This window comes from Helicoverpa zea, chromosome 9 (genome assembly GCF_022581195.2).
Source record: "Helicoverpa zea isolate HzStark_Cry1AcR chromosome 9, ilHelZeax1.1, whole genome shotgun sequence".
Classification (NCBI taxonomy): Eukaryota; Metazoa; Arthropoda; class Insecta; order Lepidoptera; family Noctuidae; genus Helicoverpa; species Helicoverpa zea.
The window spans coordinates 7,054,324-7,074,463 of NC_061460.1; the positions used below are offsets into that span (position 1 = coordinate 7,054,324).

Consider the following 20,140-nt stretch of genomic DNA (forward strand, 5'->3'; position numbering starts at 1 on the left):
TTCTGTATTTCAGCTCCGTGTATTGCCGGCCTAAAGTGTATTCTGAATAGGTTCCTTCACATTTTCGTAATAACGGTTTCTTTAAGAAATTTTCAAATATCAGGGAATACCATTCAATGCAGATAATCATAGTACTAAAATAATATACATTTTGCAGAAGTTCTGGTTCATTTATTTTAGAACTCAACATCTTTTCCGAAGAAGGACAGCGTGTTTTGCTTAGTACTGCTGCGCCAACCACGCACCACGCTCAGGATCGTATTAATAGCTTTCTTCACGTATATACCTGCAAACCAATGGATATCATCAATGGCGGAAAATCTTACATGAATTACCTACTTAAAGTACGTAATTAAACTTAAAGCGGTTTCCAAGTACCTAATAGATTAAGTATATTATACTGTTTAATCTCTGAAATCCGTGTTTTATATTAATTGTTATAAAGTGAATCTATAGATTGTCTAATATCACAAATGCCTACAATTTAAATCAGTAGTCATAGAAATAATGAATCATTAAAATGTGGTGGTTATCGCACGGTATGGAAACGTACCCAGATTGCTGGTATCTGTGTAGCTGGGAAACATTTGGTGGTACGGCTTGAGGATAAACACGAGATCTATGCCCGCAACACCGGTTATGTAATCGGTCAGCGTCCCTGCCACGCGCTCGTCGTTACTGCTCTGGTGAACCTGAAAATTAAAGCCAGTTTTATACAGTCTTTTTTTATCGATGGCAATGTCAATCCATCGTGTTCCTTCGTAGGCATTTTATGTACCAGGGCCGCGGTAACTCTTTCGAACAAACCCGCAGCCATTTTATACAGCCCTAATATTTAATCTATATCTATACATATAATAAATCTGTAAAAAAACTGTGTCTGTACATTGAATATATAAAAAAAAAAAAAATTGGGTGGGGTTCAGAAACAGTAATGGAGCACAAATCCAAAAAAAAAATCTGTCTGTATGTCTGTATGTCTGTATGTCTGTTTGTTTGTACACGCTAATCTTCCGAACTACTGAACGGATTTCAATGATTTTTTCTTTATTGTATCAGTATTAAGCCTGGTCAACATATAGGCTATAATTTATCTTCGAAACTTGAAGACCTGATGCAGAACTCCAACAGACCAAGAAAACTATAAGAGATACAAAAATGGTGCCGTGGCAAAAATTGTTTCATGCGATGAGCATTTTCAGCTGAGATAATAAATTTTAAGATCTGGAACACCTGATGTGGAACCCCAAGAGCCCAGCTTCTCTGTACCATATACAGGTACGACGTTTTAGCAAAAGTTGTTCAATTTGATAAGCACTTTCTATTGACTTATACAAATTGAAGATCTAAAACACCTGATGTGGAACTCCAGGGGCCCAGCTAGACTATAGCATATAGAAGTATGACGTTTTTGCAAAAGTTGTTCAATCTGATAAGCACTCTCTATTGACGTATAAACATCGAAGATCTGGAACACCTGATGTAGAACTTCAAGATCAATACTACACTAGAAATGTATAGAAATGAATGTTATGAAATAGGTATCAAAAAAAGTAATTAGTCTGTCTTTTAGATAACCCTAAAATAATGGACACGTACTTTTCTTTTCTCTCTCTCACAAACAAATAATAACGAAGATACAACAAAGCTTGAATTTCGTGTTAAGTCACTGCTTAGTACAAATTTTACATACCTAGACGTGGCGTCACGAGCCCCCACTCTCTGACTTTGTTGCGTTATATCTCATTATTATTTTGTATGTCTCTTCCAGACCTCGGGACTACAGAATTCCGAATTTTTGGAAGGCAAATGTGGGGCCGAAGCCAACACGCTGAAGCCCTTTTGATACAACTTTAATGAAATGGTGACACAAAACCGACGATTATCCCTTTATACACTATAGAAATGAACCCAAGGACAATCCCCGGTGGACGTCGTTAAAAAAAAGACAATCCCCGGTTCTGTGCTAACCTATTGCTAACTATGGAGGAAAACTACTTGGGCTATTGTGATGGGATGTTAGTGGATGACAATGTATTAGGTACCTACATGTAAAAATGGCAGGTGGAGACTCGCCACCTCACTTACGGGGCCCCCGGGAACAACAAGAGGGCAACAGGGACATGAGCGGCTGAAGGGTGAGGATACCTCGGCAGACTTTAAACGCAGATTACGCGCTCCCTGTGCTTACCATGAGGCACCTATCCTACGAGCAGGGCTACTAATCCTGCTCTAGCGACTCCACTCTGGACGGCCAAGCCAAGCCAGAGGCGTGAGATCTACCCCCGTCATGGTTCACTCCGACCGGCCGGAGATGGGGGACAGTATACACTCCCTGAAGAACTCAGTATATATAGCCCCGCGGGGTCGCTACTCCCCGTCATCAGCCTCAGATGTCCTGCGGTGCCTATATCTCATTATTATTGTCGTTATTATCTCAAGAGCCTTTGTCCCAATTACGTTAGGGTCGACTTCCAGTCACGATGCAACTGAGTACCAGTGTTTTACAAGGAGCGACTGCCTATCTGACCTCCACAACCCGGTTACCCGCTCAACCCAACACCCCTTGGTAAGACTTACTGGCTTCTGACTACCCATAACGACTGCCAAGAATGTTCAATGACAGCCGGAACCTACAGTTTAACATCCCCTCCAAATAACGGTCATTGGTATCCAAAATATACGTAGAAAGTACATACGAACTTAGAAAAGTTGCCTGGAATCAAAGACGCACGCTCATACTTGAGAGATTGGTTCTCTACCCACTAAACCACCACGACTTCCACTAAGTCACCACGACTTTGTCATCTATTTAATATTTTTTTACGTAATAATACGTGTAATATTTTTGCCACACACAACTTAAATGCGGACTAAAATAATTAGAATCACTACTTTTATCCCTATGGTCACGTCTATTGCGGTTTAGTTCTCAGCGTTTTGTTTAGTCTGCTGTGCTTTTGCCGTTAAAGTACAAAAATTTAATATATGGGACGTTTCTAATGGTTATGCGTATTCCGTTGTTTTCAAGTCAACGGGCCCTTAAAATTCAATATCAGACAATTCAGATCTTTGATTTTGCTGACCCCGTAGTCGCTGGCATAAGGGACAGGATCCGCGTACGAAGTCGCGGGCAGAAGCTAGTTTTAAATAAAAACGTAGGTTAACTGTTAAACGTTATAGTAATTTAGTAGAAGAAGGAATCCCTAAGACTTCTTAGCACGACTCCTTTTTCTGACGCACCTATGTAGAGTTACCCTACGTAAAGTGTAAAAGAGCCATTACACTTTACGTAGGGTAACTCTACATAGGTGCGTAAAGTGTAAAATGGCTCGTAGCTATGTAGAGCGAAACCGGCGAAACAGAAGATTATTATCTAGTTTCTGACTACTTCTATAAGAATTTTTGCATATATTTTCTCTGTAGATACCTCGTAAAGTCGACCATCCGGCAATCGTGCCTGCCTGGCCGCATATTCTCCAATCTCTTGCAAAGTGCGATAGTTACTCGGTGTTCGGAGCGAATAACGCCATGGGTAAAGTATGTACTCCTAAAAGAAAATGTATTTACACTTAAATTGTAAAAGTGGCTCCTTTTCAATATCAACTTGAGCTAGAAGTTATCTTTTGAGTCAAAATCAAACTGTGTGAGATCTAAGTATGAGAGAGGTGTTTATGGAAATTATGCCAACCTTTTTCGGTGAAAAACTTGCATGTAAATGTATTGCCAGACTAATTATATCCCCCAGTTTGTCGACATACGTGCGAATGGCTCTCGCTTCGGAGGTGGAAAAGGGTTTTTGACCAGGGTAGTACTGACAACAACGCGGCGGTGTCTTATGAACATCATCTGAAATAGAAGATGTACCTAGTAACTTGTTTTGATGTTATCAATATTCACTGTAAAGTAATATTATTAATCTTTTAGGGGGGTCTCATGCTAAAACATAATAGTTTGGCAGTTTTATAGATAACGGTGCACAACGATTTGTGTTCGAACATCAATTTTATCTTTTTATTGGTTATACTTAGGTACTGCACCGCTACTAATCTGTCTGCATTAAAAATAAATTCATAATTATCGTGTTGTTTTAAGTATTTGAAATTCCTTCCTATGGTAAATCCCCAATTGATTTATGTAGGTTTATGTTGCCTATCTACTTATATACCTAATAATATCGGCAAAAATATCGATTTACCTTGCCAATGATAAGCGAAATTGCGATTGATGTTTGTCCCAAAACAGGATTCTTTATCTTCGGCAATCTTTTCAACGTTTTTGTGCCATTGGGATGGTCGTGTGTGAAGTCTCAGGGTTTCGTTGCGCGCCCATTCATCGAAGTCCACAGGAGGCCGTGATTCCATTTCATGGGTGAATTGGATACCATCAGGATTTGCAAGCGGAATCAGGTACCTTGTGGAAAGGACAACACTTGGTGGGTTATATAAACTACCTTATAAACTACCTTATCCAACTACAGATCTATGATGTGTAGGAAAATCGACTATTCTGTTACCTACAAATAGATACCTATCTACGAATACTTAGTTATCGTTCAATCATATCTTTTTTGTAATTTACACTAACACATGGATAGGTAGTCATAATATCTAATGATAGTTATATCCGTCATTATTTTTTGATAGAGAATTTAATTTGATGTCCCACCAACGTTACCGCTATATGCCATCACATTTTAGATACTTAAGTACTTATGCTATGCAACATAAAATAAAAACATAATCCTCAAATATTGGCTAGGGGTAGGTACGTAGGTATACTTAACACACTTACCTACCTACTTTGCCTAAACTGTTTAGTTATACATACTTGAAAATAAACTAACCAGTCGTAATCATTGAAGAACGGCGTCTGGTAGCTTGCATCGTAGAGTAACTTCTCAGCTAGCTCCAATATAGCATTAGTCGCTCCCCATGACATCGCGTTTAGTGCTATGAAAAACATTGCTCTTTGAGAAAGATAAAAAGTTCATACAAGGAAAAAGTGTTAATATGGTCTTGAAAGTAGGTAATTTAATTTTTTTAACAGTTGCCTAAGATATGAATGTAAAATCCACTTACCTATAAAAATACGTCAGTGATGTCTACAACATGATATATCTACATTTTATTACTGTCTGGCGAAGGTGATTTCATTATTGGTGTGTCTTACCTATGTGCAGATATATATGAAGTCGGTATATTGTATTTATTTTGTATGAGCTATTTCGTGCTAGGCGTACCTATTTAAATGTACGGTCAGGGCTTTTCAAGCTTTTTATATTGCCACATTCATAAAATGTTGTTCTTAATAGATATACCTACCTACCTAAGCGCGCCTCCAAGCAACATAATTAGATGGGGTCGCCACTAGGAAAAGATGTCAAGTCACGATACTTAAAAAAAAAATACCTACTCCAATAACACAGTTAAAGTACCTCCAATTATAAGTATACCAGGTTTTCTAGTTTGTTTATCACTTCGCAGCTCCACCGCCATAATACTCCGGTTCTCAAATGTGAGCGGAGCCAAGTGCACCACATTCACCACTTCTGGATCATGTCGACTGAATCGTTCGAGCGTAGCCATCACTATTTTCTGATTGGCGTACTGCTTAAATTTTATATAGTCACCGACACTTCTTGTGGTTCTTATTTTAGCCCCAGATCTGAATAAAAGTAGGTAATTTAATAAGTACAAACCTGAAAGCGGTAGCTAATAACTATTGAAGTATGTACATTGCCATCTCCGTTTTCACTTAACTACTTACTTACTTTAAAAGCAGAGGTTACTTTTAAAGCACAGGTCACCTTTCTTTATTTCTAACATAGCTGTTCATATTCGAAATTAAATACCTAGGTGGACATTTTCAGTTACTTACAGTTCAAAATTTCTTGGTGGAAATAAGACCATGAAAATAGCACCAAGGAAGTATGTGACCGCTACTAAATAAACTTTAATCTGCAAAAGCATGATTGTACACAAGAAAATCAAACTATTACAAAATGTATTACAAAATTCTGACAGCAGGTAATTTTTTTTCATAAGACATGGACTATGAAGTTCATCATCATCATCCTTGAGAATTGAATTTGAATATAGGGATGAATCCCATCGAGCTTAGATGAATCCTCATCCATTACAAGAAAATTACATGTCACGTTGACAGCATAGAGACGAAGGCGGGAAGAAAAACTCACTGAAAATATTACCAAATGCGGAAGTATTTTTGAATTCTCACTTTCTTCGGACCCATTACACGTCGAGAGGGCGTTTCTGCCACTCTGCCAAGAGTGTGACGATAAAGAAGAAGAAGGAAGTATTTGGTACCTATTAACTTACTATCCATTCGGGAGAAGTTGTTGCCAACGACGTGGGTGAAATCTTCCCCGCTCCTAGTTATTTCAAATTCTCATAACTCGCTGCTACGTCGTGTTTTGGTCGTTTCAGGCGGCTTCGCTTTCGTCCTGAGGGTCACACAGCGCACACCCAGAAAAATGTACTCGCCCTATAGTAAGTATATAAGTTTCGTAAAAAAAACATTATCCTAATTATATTATAAATGTGAAAGTTTTTGAGAATGTATGGATGTATTTTGTTATTCAATCACGCAAAAATGGTTGGACCGATTTGGTTAAAATTTGGTATGTAGATAGGTGATACTCTATTCATTTATTTTTTTAACGACGTCAAAAATCATCAAATGACCCCTCCCGCTGTGGGTTAGCAGCGGTGAGGGAGTGTCAGACTCTTACTGACTAAAAACCGTCGTGTTCCGTCATAGGCCTTTTATGTACCAGGGCCGCGGTATCTCTTTCGAACAACTTGCAGCCCCGGCAGGCCTTGGCCCTGCTGGGCCCCGCTGGGGTTGCTGACATCCCTTTGAGGAGCGCGTGGAACAACGCGCGCCGTCGACACGGGTCTGTCGTCTAAGCAGACAGAGGGACGATGAGCCACCCGAACTCACCTCCCACAGACCCACGCCTACGGTGGCCGGGAGTCATCTCGCGACACCCGGCGCCCATGGTGTCTACCTGGTCCAGCGCGGCGGCCGGGATGAGAGGTCCGCACTCTCTGGCGTTCCGCCTCCTCCTTCTCGAGCATGACCGCTTCGCAGAAGGAGGCGACGGCATCCCATTCCCTCTCGCCCCGGACCATGGCCTGAACCAGGGCCGGACGCGAGAAGTCGCCGCCGCCCAAAGCCTCGACGAGGACCCGGCGGTGCCCTTCTCACGCAGGGCACTCCTGGACTGTGTGGTCCACCGTGTCCTCGGGGCTGTCCGCACAGTGGTGACACCCGGGCGCCTCCTCACGACCGATTCGATGCAGGTACCTCCCGAAACAACCGTGTCCGGTGAGGACCTGCGTCATGCGATACGTGAGGGCGCCATGACTCCTCCCGAGCCACTCCTCAAAGAGGGGACTTACCGCCACTATGGTAGCATGCCCTATAGCTGATACTCTGGATTAACACATAGGCTACTTTTTATCAACACACCACGCGGGCGAAGCCGCTGGCGGAAGCTAGTTTAGAAATAAATAAGCCCATGAAACAAGTTAAAACACAAAAATAATGACTAGGTTCTGGCCACATACGATCATGTATTAAGATAAATTTATGATAACTTAAACGTCAACGTAAGGCATCATGCTATGTCAAAATATGAAGAATTTGTTATCATGAAAACTTATGGATTTTTGATAGCATTAGGATTTATACAACTAGTTTTGTGCAACCACGACCATAATAATATTACTGACTATGATTTGTACCCTGTTTGTCCCGTTCGATGTAAGTGCTCTCTTATGCAGAAGTATGACATTACTTCTGGTAGGTATTTGCATTTCCCATAATATATACTCCTTTTCATAAAATAAATGATTTGTGTGTTAGATTTCCGTCGAAAAAGATCCTACACAGAATACACGCGATGGCGCGCTAATCAAGAAACTACAAACGAGTTCCTAGTGAAGGTTTTAGATGAAGATTTACCAACGACTCAATCACAGCAAATTATTGCTGTGAACATTCAGCCAGTTACTAAGGGAGGTGAGAAGATTATCATCGGTGGTGCAAAGGTCCCTCCACCAACAACTGCGTCGGCTACCACTGAAGCGGTTAAAGATTATACCCGATTTGTGCCTCCTACTACAGCATCAATGGCTCGAGCAGAAGGGGGGGAACTTTATCTTGCTCCGATAGCTCCACCTGCTCCGACAAATGCACCTATTCCGGCATTGCATCCAAAGGGTTGGTAATGTACCTATTATTGTTATTTTTCCTATATCAATACAAGTTACTAATCTTCTTTAGTGAGTGCTTAGCCATATATTAAACAAAAATATTTCTTGTTTGTTTTACTTCATATGTATATCACTCTTATAGTATTACAAACTAAGAGTGCAAAATCGATCATACAGGCAGCTATGCTGGTCGAAATTCACAACGTGATGATAGTCCACCTGCCAGCCCTCAGTTCCTAGCGCGGACACCGGTGTTGATGGCACGTCAGTACGCACCTATAGCTCCAGTCGCATTCAGTCGTCGTACAACCATTGCTCCGTTAACTCCACCAGTCGTCCATAGTTATGTAAGTATCTTACCGATGAAAAGGACCGTCTTAACCTAAATGAAGCGATGTATTTATTTTCAATTATCTTTTCTCCAGGAGCAAGGATCAGTACCACAGTCATTAACTCCTACTCGGACCCAACCATACTCAGAAATTACACTGCCGACTAGAACTACAACTGATTTAGATGAATTCCAAAGATATTCTTCATTTGAAGAAGCAACTACAACGCGTGAACATTTAACTCGGACCACTTATGCGGTTCCGGACAGAACAACAATACCCTTCGAGTTTACTAGGTCTAATGAATTGGAAGTAGAAATTGAATCAACGACTGAAAGAAAATATTTTGAAGATGGTAGAAGACGGGAAGAGGAAACTAAAAAAATTGCTGAAAAAGATTCTGAGTCTTCATATAACATGATGTTTTATAGTGACGACGATAGTGACTCCGGCTCCAAAAAAGAAGATCCAGATACTAGTGATAACTATGATGACAAAAAAGGTAACCAAGAAGAAGCTGCAGAAAAAGATCTTCCAGACTCTAAAGATAACGACACTGAGGACCAAGATATAAAAAAATCCTCGGTTATTAAAGATTTGCAAATAGAACAGGAAGAAGATGCTGCGGTCAACGTCACAAGAAGGATGACTACTAAAGGTGTCATTGGCATTCCTGCCATAGAGATAGTATCGACCCAAGGATTTAAAGACACACTCAGAGATAAACGCCGCCCGTTTTGCAGTTTACTTAAGCTAAGACAATTGAATTTTAATTCGCCACGAACATTAGCAGAGGTAGTTATTCAGTTGAAAATTATCTTAATGTTTTATTGAATACTTGTATTTCATTCAATTATTATGGTTTCTTATTAGATAACAAGTCAATTAAAGCAGTGGGCGGAAGATAGTCCCGTAGCTAAATGGATAGATATTACTGATGGAAATTATACCGCAATGGAAAATCCTATTTACATGATGATGGTAGATGATCCCAGCAGTGGTCAAATTGTATCCGCGAAGCAAACTGTCATGATTGTTGCAGGTAAAGTAAAACATGACGATTGTATTTTTAAAACGAGGTTCAAAAAACGAGAAGCCTCAACATTTTTTTTTACAGGTATGCAAGGGCGAGACCACCATGCAGTAGCTGCTGCTATGTACGTCTTATATCAACTAGTAGAGCGAAGTGAAGCTCATGCTGACCTACTCACAAAATACCGTTTCTGGGTCATACCTGTATTCAACCCCGATGGATACGACTACTCCATGACATTTCCACACGTATGTTAATCAGTACATGTTATTTAAATAAAAAGTTTGATTGGTAAGTACCTAAATATCGAGAACGGTACTAATAAACTTCCTTGTATAGTTCTGAGAAATAACTTTTGCCCTTTGTAGAGACGAGAATGGTCCAAAAATTTGCGTCAGTTATGGGATACATGCAAAGGACGCGAAACATGTAAAGCGTGTGAGAGCCACGGCTTGCGATGTACTATACAATCATGTTATGGTGTTAATCTTGATAGAAATTTTGAATATCAATGGATACCTGGTGAGAATAATACATTATTATTAACTAGCTTTTGCCCACAACTCCGTCCGTTTCGTTTCATTGATATTATCAAATTAATAGATACACATATTGTGAACCTCTTTGCAAACTTTTGATCGCTAAGGAAAGAAATAAGTTACGTGTTTCCAAATAATATTTTTATTGATTACCTAATTGTGAAGTATTACTTGGTATTTCTTGCAGCGGACGAGCTTCGAGCAGAGCACCCCTGCGGCAGCCTGTACGCGGGCTCGCGACAACTCAGCGAGGCGGAGACGCGCGCTCTCACGCACTTCATGCACGACCAGCACACGCCACTGTTCACCTTCATTGCTTTTAAAGAAGGCGATGTTCTGGTGAGGTTTTTATTTTATTATAAGGGTTCCTATGCAGTGTCTTTTGAAGATCTTTGGCAGTAGTTACGGGTAGACAGAAAGTTTGACAACCAGTCAAGAGTGGTTGGTTTGGCTTCGTAAGCCAAGAAGTAGGTCTCGGGTTGCCCCGAGTTGCCCGGGCAACTGAACAGAGTGTACCGAGGTGTGCGCATGCGTTTGTATCTTCTTTATAGTTAGTCTCCTTCGAAAACAGGCACCATTGTAGAAAATCGGCCCGATTGCGGGAAACCTGCTGCTAGCTGCTTTCAGACGAGGACAAAGGCGCTCGGTTTGCGAGCAGCCGACAAATGAAGAAGTCAGACAGATCAGTTTGCATTAGATAATTATTTATCAGTAGGTACTTCCAGTGCCATGAAAACCGATGAGGTATCAGGGGAAATAATACTCGTGGATAATAAAAAAATAATCAACAAGATTATCAATTATTAGGAAAAATGCAAATATAACTTTACTTGGATTATTTTTACATCATTCGGATTTTTTATTGATGTACCTACCTATGAAAATGGTGTTATTAGCCAGAGGTTCGCTAGCATAACTTAAACAACCCTCGTCTCTTGCAGGGAGTTTTGTATCCATATTCGCACACTAAGAAGAAGCGTGCTTTTGATCACGTATACGTAAGTACCTACCTTATTTAATCCCTTTACATCGTATTTGAGCACTGAAAATGCTTTTTCATTTCATTCCACAGTAGCATGCGCTAGTAAGTACCTATCTAGCGGAGGTAATCCGTCATATTCTGATTGACTGTCAAGATAGTATCAATGTAAACCAAGGAAATAATTTATAAGTACCTCATTATATTTTTTGGTCATGACAAAGTTTTGATAATCATGATTTTTTGGAAACATCGACATATTCATCTTTTAGTTTTACTATATGGAAAGAGTACTCCGACTCTACGGTATTCAAACCCCCTTATCTTAGACTGGAAAAGTGCGGGCATTTGATGACTTTTCCATATTTAAAATATTTATTTTCCTTTTTAATGATCAGAGACAACGGGCGTCGAGGGCGGCAGCAGCTGCCTACAGTATTGGCAATCGACCGTATGTGGCCGGACAAACATCCGAGTTCTTACGTAAGGTTCATTTATAAGAGTTACATATTCATCGTCATAGTTTTGGAAAAAAATATATGCTTGTATTACCTACTAAAAGCAATTTTAAATAAAATTAATGAACCTAACATTTTAGCTTTATACGCTGGCGGTATAGAGGACTGGGTCGATGGCCACTTGGGCATCGACAACACATACACAATTATGATGTTCCGACCCACGGACTCATACAACTCTAAACTTATTACAGAGGTATGTCCCTATCTATTATGTTAATAAAAATGTATCAACTTAAAAATCCTTTTTCGCTATGGACTTTTTTTGTTATCTTCGTTTGAAGTCGATTGTAAAAATCCAGTTAGGAACACAAAACGAATTCCAATATTTGGCAATCCATGTATGTGTTATCACCAAGCTTCCACTATCTGATTATAAAAAGTATATAAAATGGCTTTTCCAGCGTGTTGTCCACGAAGCATACGCAGCAATGGACACCCTACTTCTTCAGAGTCTGGAGCCTATGGGCCCTCCGCCGGTGACGCTGACCAGGACTGGTCAGGCTTCAGTTACGCTACCAAGTTCACAACATATGTTGATTGTAATTTCTATATATTTACTACTTAATGGTTAACTCCATCACCTTTTATGGTATTAGCAATAACGTATATTTTATGATTAGAATGTCAGTAGCTAATATCGAACGACGTGACGTGTTTCTGTGATGCAATTAGAAAACTTTGTTTTTTCTGATAGTTCTAAAAGAAAACAGGTCTAATTTAAATGGTTGATTGTCCTTTTGTTGTTTACAATTTGTATGTCAGTATATCATTGTTAAACCTATATCTATCTGAGAGCTTATCTTTTCATAAAACCTCGGTATTTTCTCTAAGCAATCATTACAATTCAGTGTGCATCAGTTAGTAATGAATGGTTTGAATAATTATGTTTTGCTTTTATATGTCAACTTATGTATATTACCTTACATTTAAATAAATGAGTTTTCTTTGAAAGTTTGACATACATATTTGTTTTTTTTGTAGAGTGATTTGCAAAAAATCTTTGAAAAATTATATATCTGCCTCTTGCGATACAGACGCTGCTTGGTTCAAAGGCAGAGCTTCATAGTGGGTAGTTGGTATCCAATATACAAATTATCAGCGAATCGGCATTGTTTTGCTACGACTAGTCGTAATATGGATATTTTCATCTGAGTTTATGAAGCGTCCGCGTGACTTCTCTGAGACCTCGGCGGCCGGGTTCACTATAGGTACACCCTGCACCGTAGGCACTATTTATTGGACAATGCCCGCTTGTTCACTTGTCGACTGCGCTGGTTTTTCAGTTTTCTGACCACCAGGGAGGAAACTGATCAGTCGGCAGTTGGATCACTGCCTATTTCAGAGAGAGCCCACTGAGATGGGTGGTAGTTAGGGTAGACTGGGTACGGTTGAAACGGTGGACGGTTGAAACAAAGTGAATATCTCGTGAATAGTGCGTGATGGGGTGAAGGGTACAAGGGGAGTTCGAAGCGGGCAACAAGTCGAAACTTGAATTTTAGTATTGCGTCGCTATTCGGGCGCTGTGTTTATCTGTAGGAGGGCCCATTGTGTTTGTTGACGGAAAAGTAAGTATTTATGTAGCTACATTTTTGCAATAGGCATGATGACAAATTTTTAAATTCCTTTGTATGATGTAGGTATACGTCTATTTTATATGAAAAATTATTAATTTTAAGAAAATGCGAAGTTTTTTTATCAAATAATTGCATTTTTCTCTGTCCACTTTGAATCCGGCGCGAAAACGCTTGTCAGTGTCATGTCGTCACTTGTGACGTCACGACTGAAATTACAAGACGCAAGTAAACAACGCTCGTGCAATAATTAAGTTTTTTGTGTTATTAAATATGAATTCGAAAGGGCATAGGTGTTGTGGGGTCCCCCAGTGTAAGAACACATCCAAAACAACTCCTGATAAGTTATTTGTGTACGTTCCTCACAATAAAAAAATACGAAACAAGTGGCTTAAACTTGCAAGGCGAGATTCAAAAGCAATATTGCCCAGGGTACAACTTTATTTTTGTGAAGATCACTTTGATGTAAGTTATTACATAGTTCTCTAGATTCTAGCATAGTTTATAATGTAAATAACTATTTCGAGGTTAGGTTTCATCTCTCATTGTTTTTTAATTAAACTAGTATACTTACATGGAAGTTTTAACATTTCTAAATTCAGCTGAACAAAAATCCTTATTTGATGCCAAGAACTTTCCCAGCATTATGATATCAATTCTAGGCAAATTAGCGCTGTTTGCCTAGATAAATCCGGGCTCCATAACTCGTGTTATAAACAATTAATTAATTAAAAACAAAGATCGCAGTGGAAGTTCACAATAACGAAATGTGACGTTCGCGCGCTTTCGCGCGAGTTGTTTTGAGAGATGACGTCTCGAGCTCTGATTGGTGTTCAAGATATCATGGCGGATTGCCTTATTTCGTAATTTTATTTTATAAAAATACATATTAATCACATTATTAATAAAGAAAACAATGCGCGTTTTATATTCCAAGCTTCAAGTTTAATTTAATAAATATATTATTTTAATGATTTTTGATTACTGTCATCATGCCTATTATTAAGATTTCGTTTATACTTAGATGATTGAGAGTTTTGTTACAGTTGAATTGAAGTTTGTACAATATTGTAGTATGATAAGTTTTTGTTTTTATTAACTATCATTCTTAATATGAACCGTTTTATACCAAGATGGGGGTATGGGGACAGTTGAAACATTATTCGTGGGTACGGTTGAAACAGTTTATTAATTAAACTTTATTGTTTTTCAGGTGAAAAGGGTACTCCTAATGAAGACTACGAAAGGTCGAACCGACTTATCAACGTACAAACAAGCTTATAAAGATGTGAAAGTGACACCTTCGTTGAGAATAGTGGCAGAAAAAAATAGACTGAACCACTGTTCCCTATTCCTTGTTGTTATAGTTATAATTAAAAGTGTTGATAAGTGAGAAACATAATAGCGCGTTTGCTTGGTAACTTAATTAAAAAAAAATATCACTACCAACATCTAATTATTAATAAGCTTCAGTTGTACTTAATATAAAACTTTGAATGGCTGATTAAATATAATGTTAGATTATAAATCTTCTTCTTTCTCCTGCCCTGTTCCCAAATATTACTTGGGGTCGGCGCAATATGTCATTTTCTTCCATTTTCCCCTGTCACTCGTCATACTGACACTCACTCCCTTCCTATTCATATCATCTTTCAGGCAATCCATCCATCTTTTCTTAGGTCTTCCTCATAAATATAGCTCAAAATATAAATATTACTTAATAAAAATATTTGTCATAGTCAAATGTGCCATAACCATTCGAAAAATTTTATTAAAAGATGAATAAAACATGTTAATTGATTTTATTTTTTCAACCGACCCTGGCATGGGGACGGTTGAAACAAATTACTGCCTTTTTAAAATTTGATTTCAAACAGAAAATACTATACATTGATCTTAAATAACATTGCCCTGTAGTAGACGGAGATTTCGACATCGCTCGCTTGACAAATCTCGATGCTATGCATGATAAATGCTAAAATGTTTCAACCGTACCCAGTCTCCCCTACCTGTAGTAGTAGTGGGGTACCTAATGTGTCGTAGGTATTTACGACAATTGTAGGTATTTATCAAAACTGGTGGCCACCGCACCACACCGCACCTTGTCCTACGATAACAACGCATATTTGTCAGATCAAGATATATTAGTTAAATTATAGGGCATATTGATAATTATTTTGATACGCAATTATTACAAGGGACGAAAGTCCAATGTTTCGCTATATCGCTCCAGCTGAGTTAGCGCCAGATGAACACGTTGAAATGGGTAATCGTTGCAGTAATAATCTATATTTATATAAATGAAACCTACTTTTCCGTTGTCACGACATAACATGAAAACGGCTTGACCGATTTGGTTGAAAATTAGAGGGGAGGTAACTAAGATCCGGGAGAAGGTTTTAGGATAGTTTTTGTCACCATCCGGCTACGGGATGCGGGTGAAACCGCGGGCGAAAGCTAGTACTCAATATATAATGTCTTACAGTATTGAACCTACAGTCAAAGACATTTAATTCTTCGCCTACAACGACAATTCAGTGATGATTTCTAATCCAGCAATTTCAGTGTTCTATTGGCAAAAGGTCCCGATTTGCTGGCACTTTAGCAGGATTTTTAGATGAATTGCCAACAACGGTAGAATACTGAACTTTTCATACAATTAGGTTAACCTTCCTTTAACTGGTGTCCCAGCGAAACACTTGAATAAAATTCCAAGGTCATAGTAGGCTGGCCCGTATGATATTGATAAAGTAATCACTAATACTTACGCACAAGATTTTAGCTGGCGACATCATCATCTAATAATCTTCATCAGATTGAGATAAAATGAATTACCTATATGTATAGATTCATGCATGTGTATGATAGGTATACCTAGTGTCTGTCATTACACGTTAGCACATTCCCGGTCTACCTACCCCATTAGGTTTGAAATAATTATTTGATACGAGTTAAATCACTTAAAACTAGTGCCAAGCAATATTAGACAAAAAATAAGTAGGTATATAATAAATTACCATTATGTTACCCTTTTTCTAAATAAAACCCTAGTGGTAATTTTAATTACTGAGTAAGAAGTATATATATTATATTAGTTCCATTTAGTACCTACCTATGTAACCTATGCATGTATTGTGTTTTCCTAGCAAACAAGTAGGAACATCGAAAACAAGAGAAGCTCCTCAAAGTAATACTTAAATAGCACCTGCCAACACGTATTTCCATTCGTATCGGTTCGCCCTCCCAGGCCTCCCACCGGTGAAGAGAAGACAGTGAAAGAATAGAGATTGCTCCTTAGTCTGCGCGAACGCTTGTGCACTGTTGGTAAAATAAATGTCCTGCTCATCTGGCGGATCTTATTAGAGAACAGCCACTGTGGCCGACGATCGGTCATGCTGAACTGCCGACATTGTTATTATTTTATTTGTTTCGAATTAGGAGGCCGTATTTTCATGGATTAACAGCTTTTGACTATTGTATTATATTCAAAATATAATATGGCATTAATCAGGAAATAATGCCGATAAAAAATAAAATTGCTTGCGGGTTTTTATAATCTTATCTTGTATCATCAGAAAATCTTAAAATAATTCTGTCTGTTGAAACTTATGATCAAATTACCTCATTATATAATATTAGATAAGTAGGTATCTGCTTAGGTAGCTGTCCGCTCTGGCTTCGCAAAAGATAATTTAGTTTTTCTTTAAAAAAAATCAAATCTAGGCCCGATCGTCCTGCGGGGCTCCAGGACTGTTCGAAAGTGTTACAGCGGCCCTGGTACCTACTCAAAAGGCTACAAAAAATATGAGTTTTAGTCATGCTGCACCCACAGCGAGAGGATCATTCGATGACCTAACAAAAATAGACACAAACACAATAGAAAAGTAGGTAGTTTTCCAATTTAGTGCAATCATCTGGAGTTTTTTAAATCTACGTAGATACTTGTTGGTAAACGGTAAGTCTTTCCGGTTGGAAAAATAATGTTTAACATAGCTTCTTACATGGGTAAACAGTCCTATTAAGGGTCTTTCAAGGGTAGTTTTAGGAAAGAAAAGGATTTGGTGTCCGGTTGCAGCACTCTCCTAACAATCCGCTGCAATAAAGGCTACTTCACGTTGGTCTTCTGTGCGAGTTCTCATCTCGAGCAATCTCTAACACGAGCCGCAGCCCAAAACTATGCTCTACCAAAAGTTTGTATCGTTTGTGTGTACTTCCGTCCCAAAGAAAGGTTGGACGACGATACTTATTTTAAAACTCAGAAATAAACCTACGTTAATCACGACTAAAACTAGATCGTTTTTACTGATTGATCATTGAACTGAAATTATACAGAGCTAAGAGATATTTGAACCCTTCCGAGATTAATTCTGTGTTCTGTGAAACGCAAATCATTAAATACGTAGGTAGGTACTAATCAGATTAATACCTATCTTAGATACTTAAAACAATATCAGACAGACAGGAGCTCTCGTGTTTTTATTAATAAGTAAGGAATCAAGGAATTTTTAATCTTTTTCCTTATACAGTTATTGTGTCTAGACAAACAGATAGGGCTGAAGTCAACACTGCGGTGGGTACAAATGGTGATAAGGTGTATTTATTTCGGACTTTCCTTTTGATTGTTTGTCTGAGGAAACTTTTGGAATTGTGCTAGACAGTAGGTACATAACCTACGTGCTGTTGCTCACGGTTCAATCGTAAATCGCTTCCTGAATTTACTACTTTCCGTACCGGGTTAAAGTAGCCTAAGTCTTCCCATGGGAATTCTAATCACTGTTTCATACGGGGAAATATGTTAATCCTGGGATTGTTGGGATATTAAGTAAAACATGGGTTATGCTTTATTTAGTTAAAACTGTACTTACTTATTCTTTTTAAATTCAGGAGTGCAGTTTCACTATTCTTCAGGGTGCATCAAACTAGAGGCTGTGAGCGCTTAGAAGCCTTTCATAATTAGGTATATGACACGGCAATTTCCATGTCACGTGCAGGTAATTCAACGCATTAGCGACATTTTTGTTCAGATTTCTACGTAACATTGATAACTTAATATCAGCCCCGGATCGTCAATTTTTTTTAGGCGGGGCAAAATCTGCAAAATGCCGCCCGCCTACCTACTTATGTTTATTTTCACCTTTATCATCCATATAATTTTAGCTATCAATATGTAGGCAGGCAGGGCCGTCTCTAGCTCATGTAGCGCCTGGTTGCAATCATCATCCAAGCGCCATCTATGTATTGAAGTACTTAGAGTAGTTAAAAGGAATATAAATAAGAACGTTCGAATGAAGTGCACTATTTGGTAGGTAAAGGACTTTAAAAAATGTGTCCAATTCATTGTAGGCTCAAACTGTTGGCGGTTTAAGTTATGAAAGTCGAGACAGAATGATGCAATTGTAAAAAGCAGCGCGAGCGAAGCGAACGCGCAAATTTTTTAATTTGGGAAACAAAAAGTTAATTAGTTTAAAAAAGCGCTGTAACAAGCAGCAAGCAAACTTTTTTGTTTTTGAGGACTCCATAAATATATATTTTTTACTACATTTGACCAGTGGCGGCGTAGCATCGGGTGGCACCCGGAGCGGACTACTTATCGAGCATCCCCCACCTCCCCAAAAAAAACGACAGAATATAATCACGTAGTAAAAAAAAACCTACAGTGAGCCCCAGAAATGTTTGAGATGTAGGACACAAAAGATCCCAATTTAAAAAAAAAAACGGTAAATGAATCCGCGAGCATAGCGAGTGCGAAATTTTTGAGTTTGTTAACACAAAAGTACCCAAACAAGTTTGAAAAAAAGCACTGCACAGTGAAGAAGCCGCGAGCGTAGCGAGCGCGAAATTTTTGAGTTTTGGAACACAAAAGTACTCAAACAAGTTTGAAAAAAAAAAACCACCGGAAAGTGAGGCAGCTGCGCAAAATTGTTTGGATGTGGAATACCAAAGTCCTCCACCTCCGCTTACAAATAGCGCCTAAACAACTTAAAAATAACCACTGTAAAGTGATTTTTTTTAATTGTTACTTTTGAGGACTCTAATTTAACTCTGAATTAAGCACAAATAAAAAGAAACCGAGACTGAAGCGAGCGTCAGTTGTTTTTGCTACTTCGGTGCTTTAAATTTTTGTTAGATTGAGTACTCAAAAAGCAAGGGCAGAACAAAATAGAAATTAAGAAAGAACCGCGAGCGAAGCGAGCGGATTTTTTTTTTCTAACTTTGAGGAATTAATTTAAGTAATCAGATAAAGCAAACATATAAGAGAGGGGTGACAGTCGGACTGAGAGGGGTGACCGCCTCGATGTCTCGCGCATGCTCTGTCGTAGTTTTGTTTAAAATTTGAATATAAATAAAATGAAACAGTAAATGGTAGTGAACCTAGGCTTCGCAGATAAGAATAAAGATAAAAAGTTAAGGCAGTGTGGACTTGACTTATGAAGTCATTGAGGCAATGCATGTATAATAGTGCGCGAGCGAAGCGAGCGCGAAATTTTTTGAGCCCGCGACACAGAAGTACCTGATAAAGGACATTGTAAAGCAACAAGTAGCCGCGAGCGCAGCGAGCGCGAATTTTTTTAAATTATTTGTTTGAAGACTCACAAATTAAACTGGGAATTATGTACAAATAAAAAGAAAACATGATTAGAGACTGAATCAATGACCGACGACCGAGTCAATAAAAATAATAAACAATCAGAAAAACAGCCGCGCTGGCATTTAGCCGCGAGCATAGCGAGCAAGAATTTTTTCAGTTAGTTGGAGGATGTTAAAAGTAAAAAATAATCAAAATGATCAATCAAACAAAGCGAAGGCGACTTTTTTAGAAACTTTGCTTGTCAGTATCGAAATGTAATTTCATCGAAATTTCCTGGTGGTGGGGCGTCCCGTGGCGCCCCTGAGACCGAGCAAGGCGCCCGGGTCATGCGCA

At 38.8% G+C, this 20,140-nt stretch overlaps 2 protein-coding genes across 2 annotated transcripts; one reads left to right on the forward strand and one right to left on the reverse strand.

Annotated features, from left to right (window-relative positions):
- Positions 1–140: 140 nt before the first annotated feature.
- On the reverse strand, positions 141–6,318 carry LOC124633293 (zinc carboxypeptidase-like). Its single transcript, XM_047168471.1, has 8 exons — positions 5,881–6,318; positions 5,438–5,667; positions 4,847–4,952; positions 4,199–4,413; positions 3,692–3,849; positions 3,431–3,550; positions 554–692; positions 141–286 (listed from the first exon to the last, which is right to left on the reverse strand). Exons 1-8 carry the CDS (start codon positions 6,042–6,044, stop codon positions 177–179), a joined length of 1,242 nt encoding a protein of 413 aa, XP_047024427.1. The 5' UTR covers positions 6,045–6,318; the 3' UTR covers positions 141–176.
- A 1,301-nt stretch (positions 6,319–7,619) lies between these two features.
- Positions 7,620–12,608, forward strand: LOC124633267. Its single transcript, XM_047168444.1, has 12 exons — positions 7,620–7,791; positions 7,894–8,250; positions 8,421–8,590; positions 8,669–9,370; positions 9,449–9,617; positions 9,693–9,856; positions 9,977–10,130; positions 10,335–10,486; positions 11,089–11,145; positions 11,525–11,609; positions 11,725–11,840; positions 12,049–12,608. The coding sequence occupies exons 1-12, from the start codon at positions 7,653–7,655 to the stop codon at positions 12,217–12,219; spliced, it is 2,436 nt and encodes an 811-aa protein (XP_047024400.1). The 5' UTR covers positions 7,620–7,652; the 3' UTR covers positions 12,220–12,608.
- Positions 12,609–20,140: the final 7,532 nt, after the last annotated feature.

What these genes read in the sequence shown, in the direction of transcription:
- LOC124633293 (XM_047168471.1), bottom strand. Translation starts at nt 6,044, where the DNA reads ATGAAAAAAAATTACCTGCTGTCAGAATTTTGTAATACATTTTGTAAT. An exon ending in TGGTATACTTATAATTGGAG is followed by an intron (nt 4,953 to 5,437) that starts GTACTTTAACTG and finishes TGTTTTTCATAG; the next exon opens with CACTAAACGCGATGTCATGG. An exon ending in CACAGATACCAGCAATCTGG is followed by an intron (nt 287 to 553) that starts GTACGTTTCCAT and finishes ATTGGTTTGCAG; the next exon opens with GTATATACGTGAAGAAAGCT.
- LOC124633267 (XM_047168444.1), top strand. Translation starts at nt 7,653, where the DNA reads ATGTCAAAATATGAAGAATTTGTTATCATGAAAACTTATGGATTTTTG. An exon ending in GTGCTTTTGATCACGTATAC is followed by an intron (nt 11,146 to 11,524) that starts GTAAGTACCTAC and finishes TTTAATGATCAG; the next exon opens with AGACAACGGGCGTCGAGGGC. An exon ending in ACAAACATCCGAGTTCTTAC is followed by an intron (nt 11,610 to 11,724) that starts GTAAGGTTCATT and finishes CTAACATTTTAG; the next exon opens with CTTTATACGCTGGCGGTATA.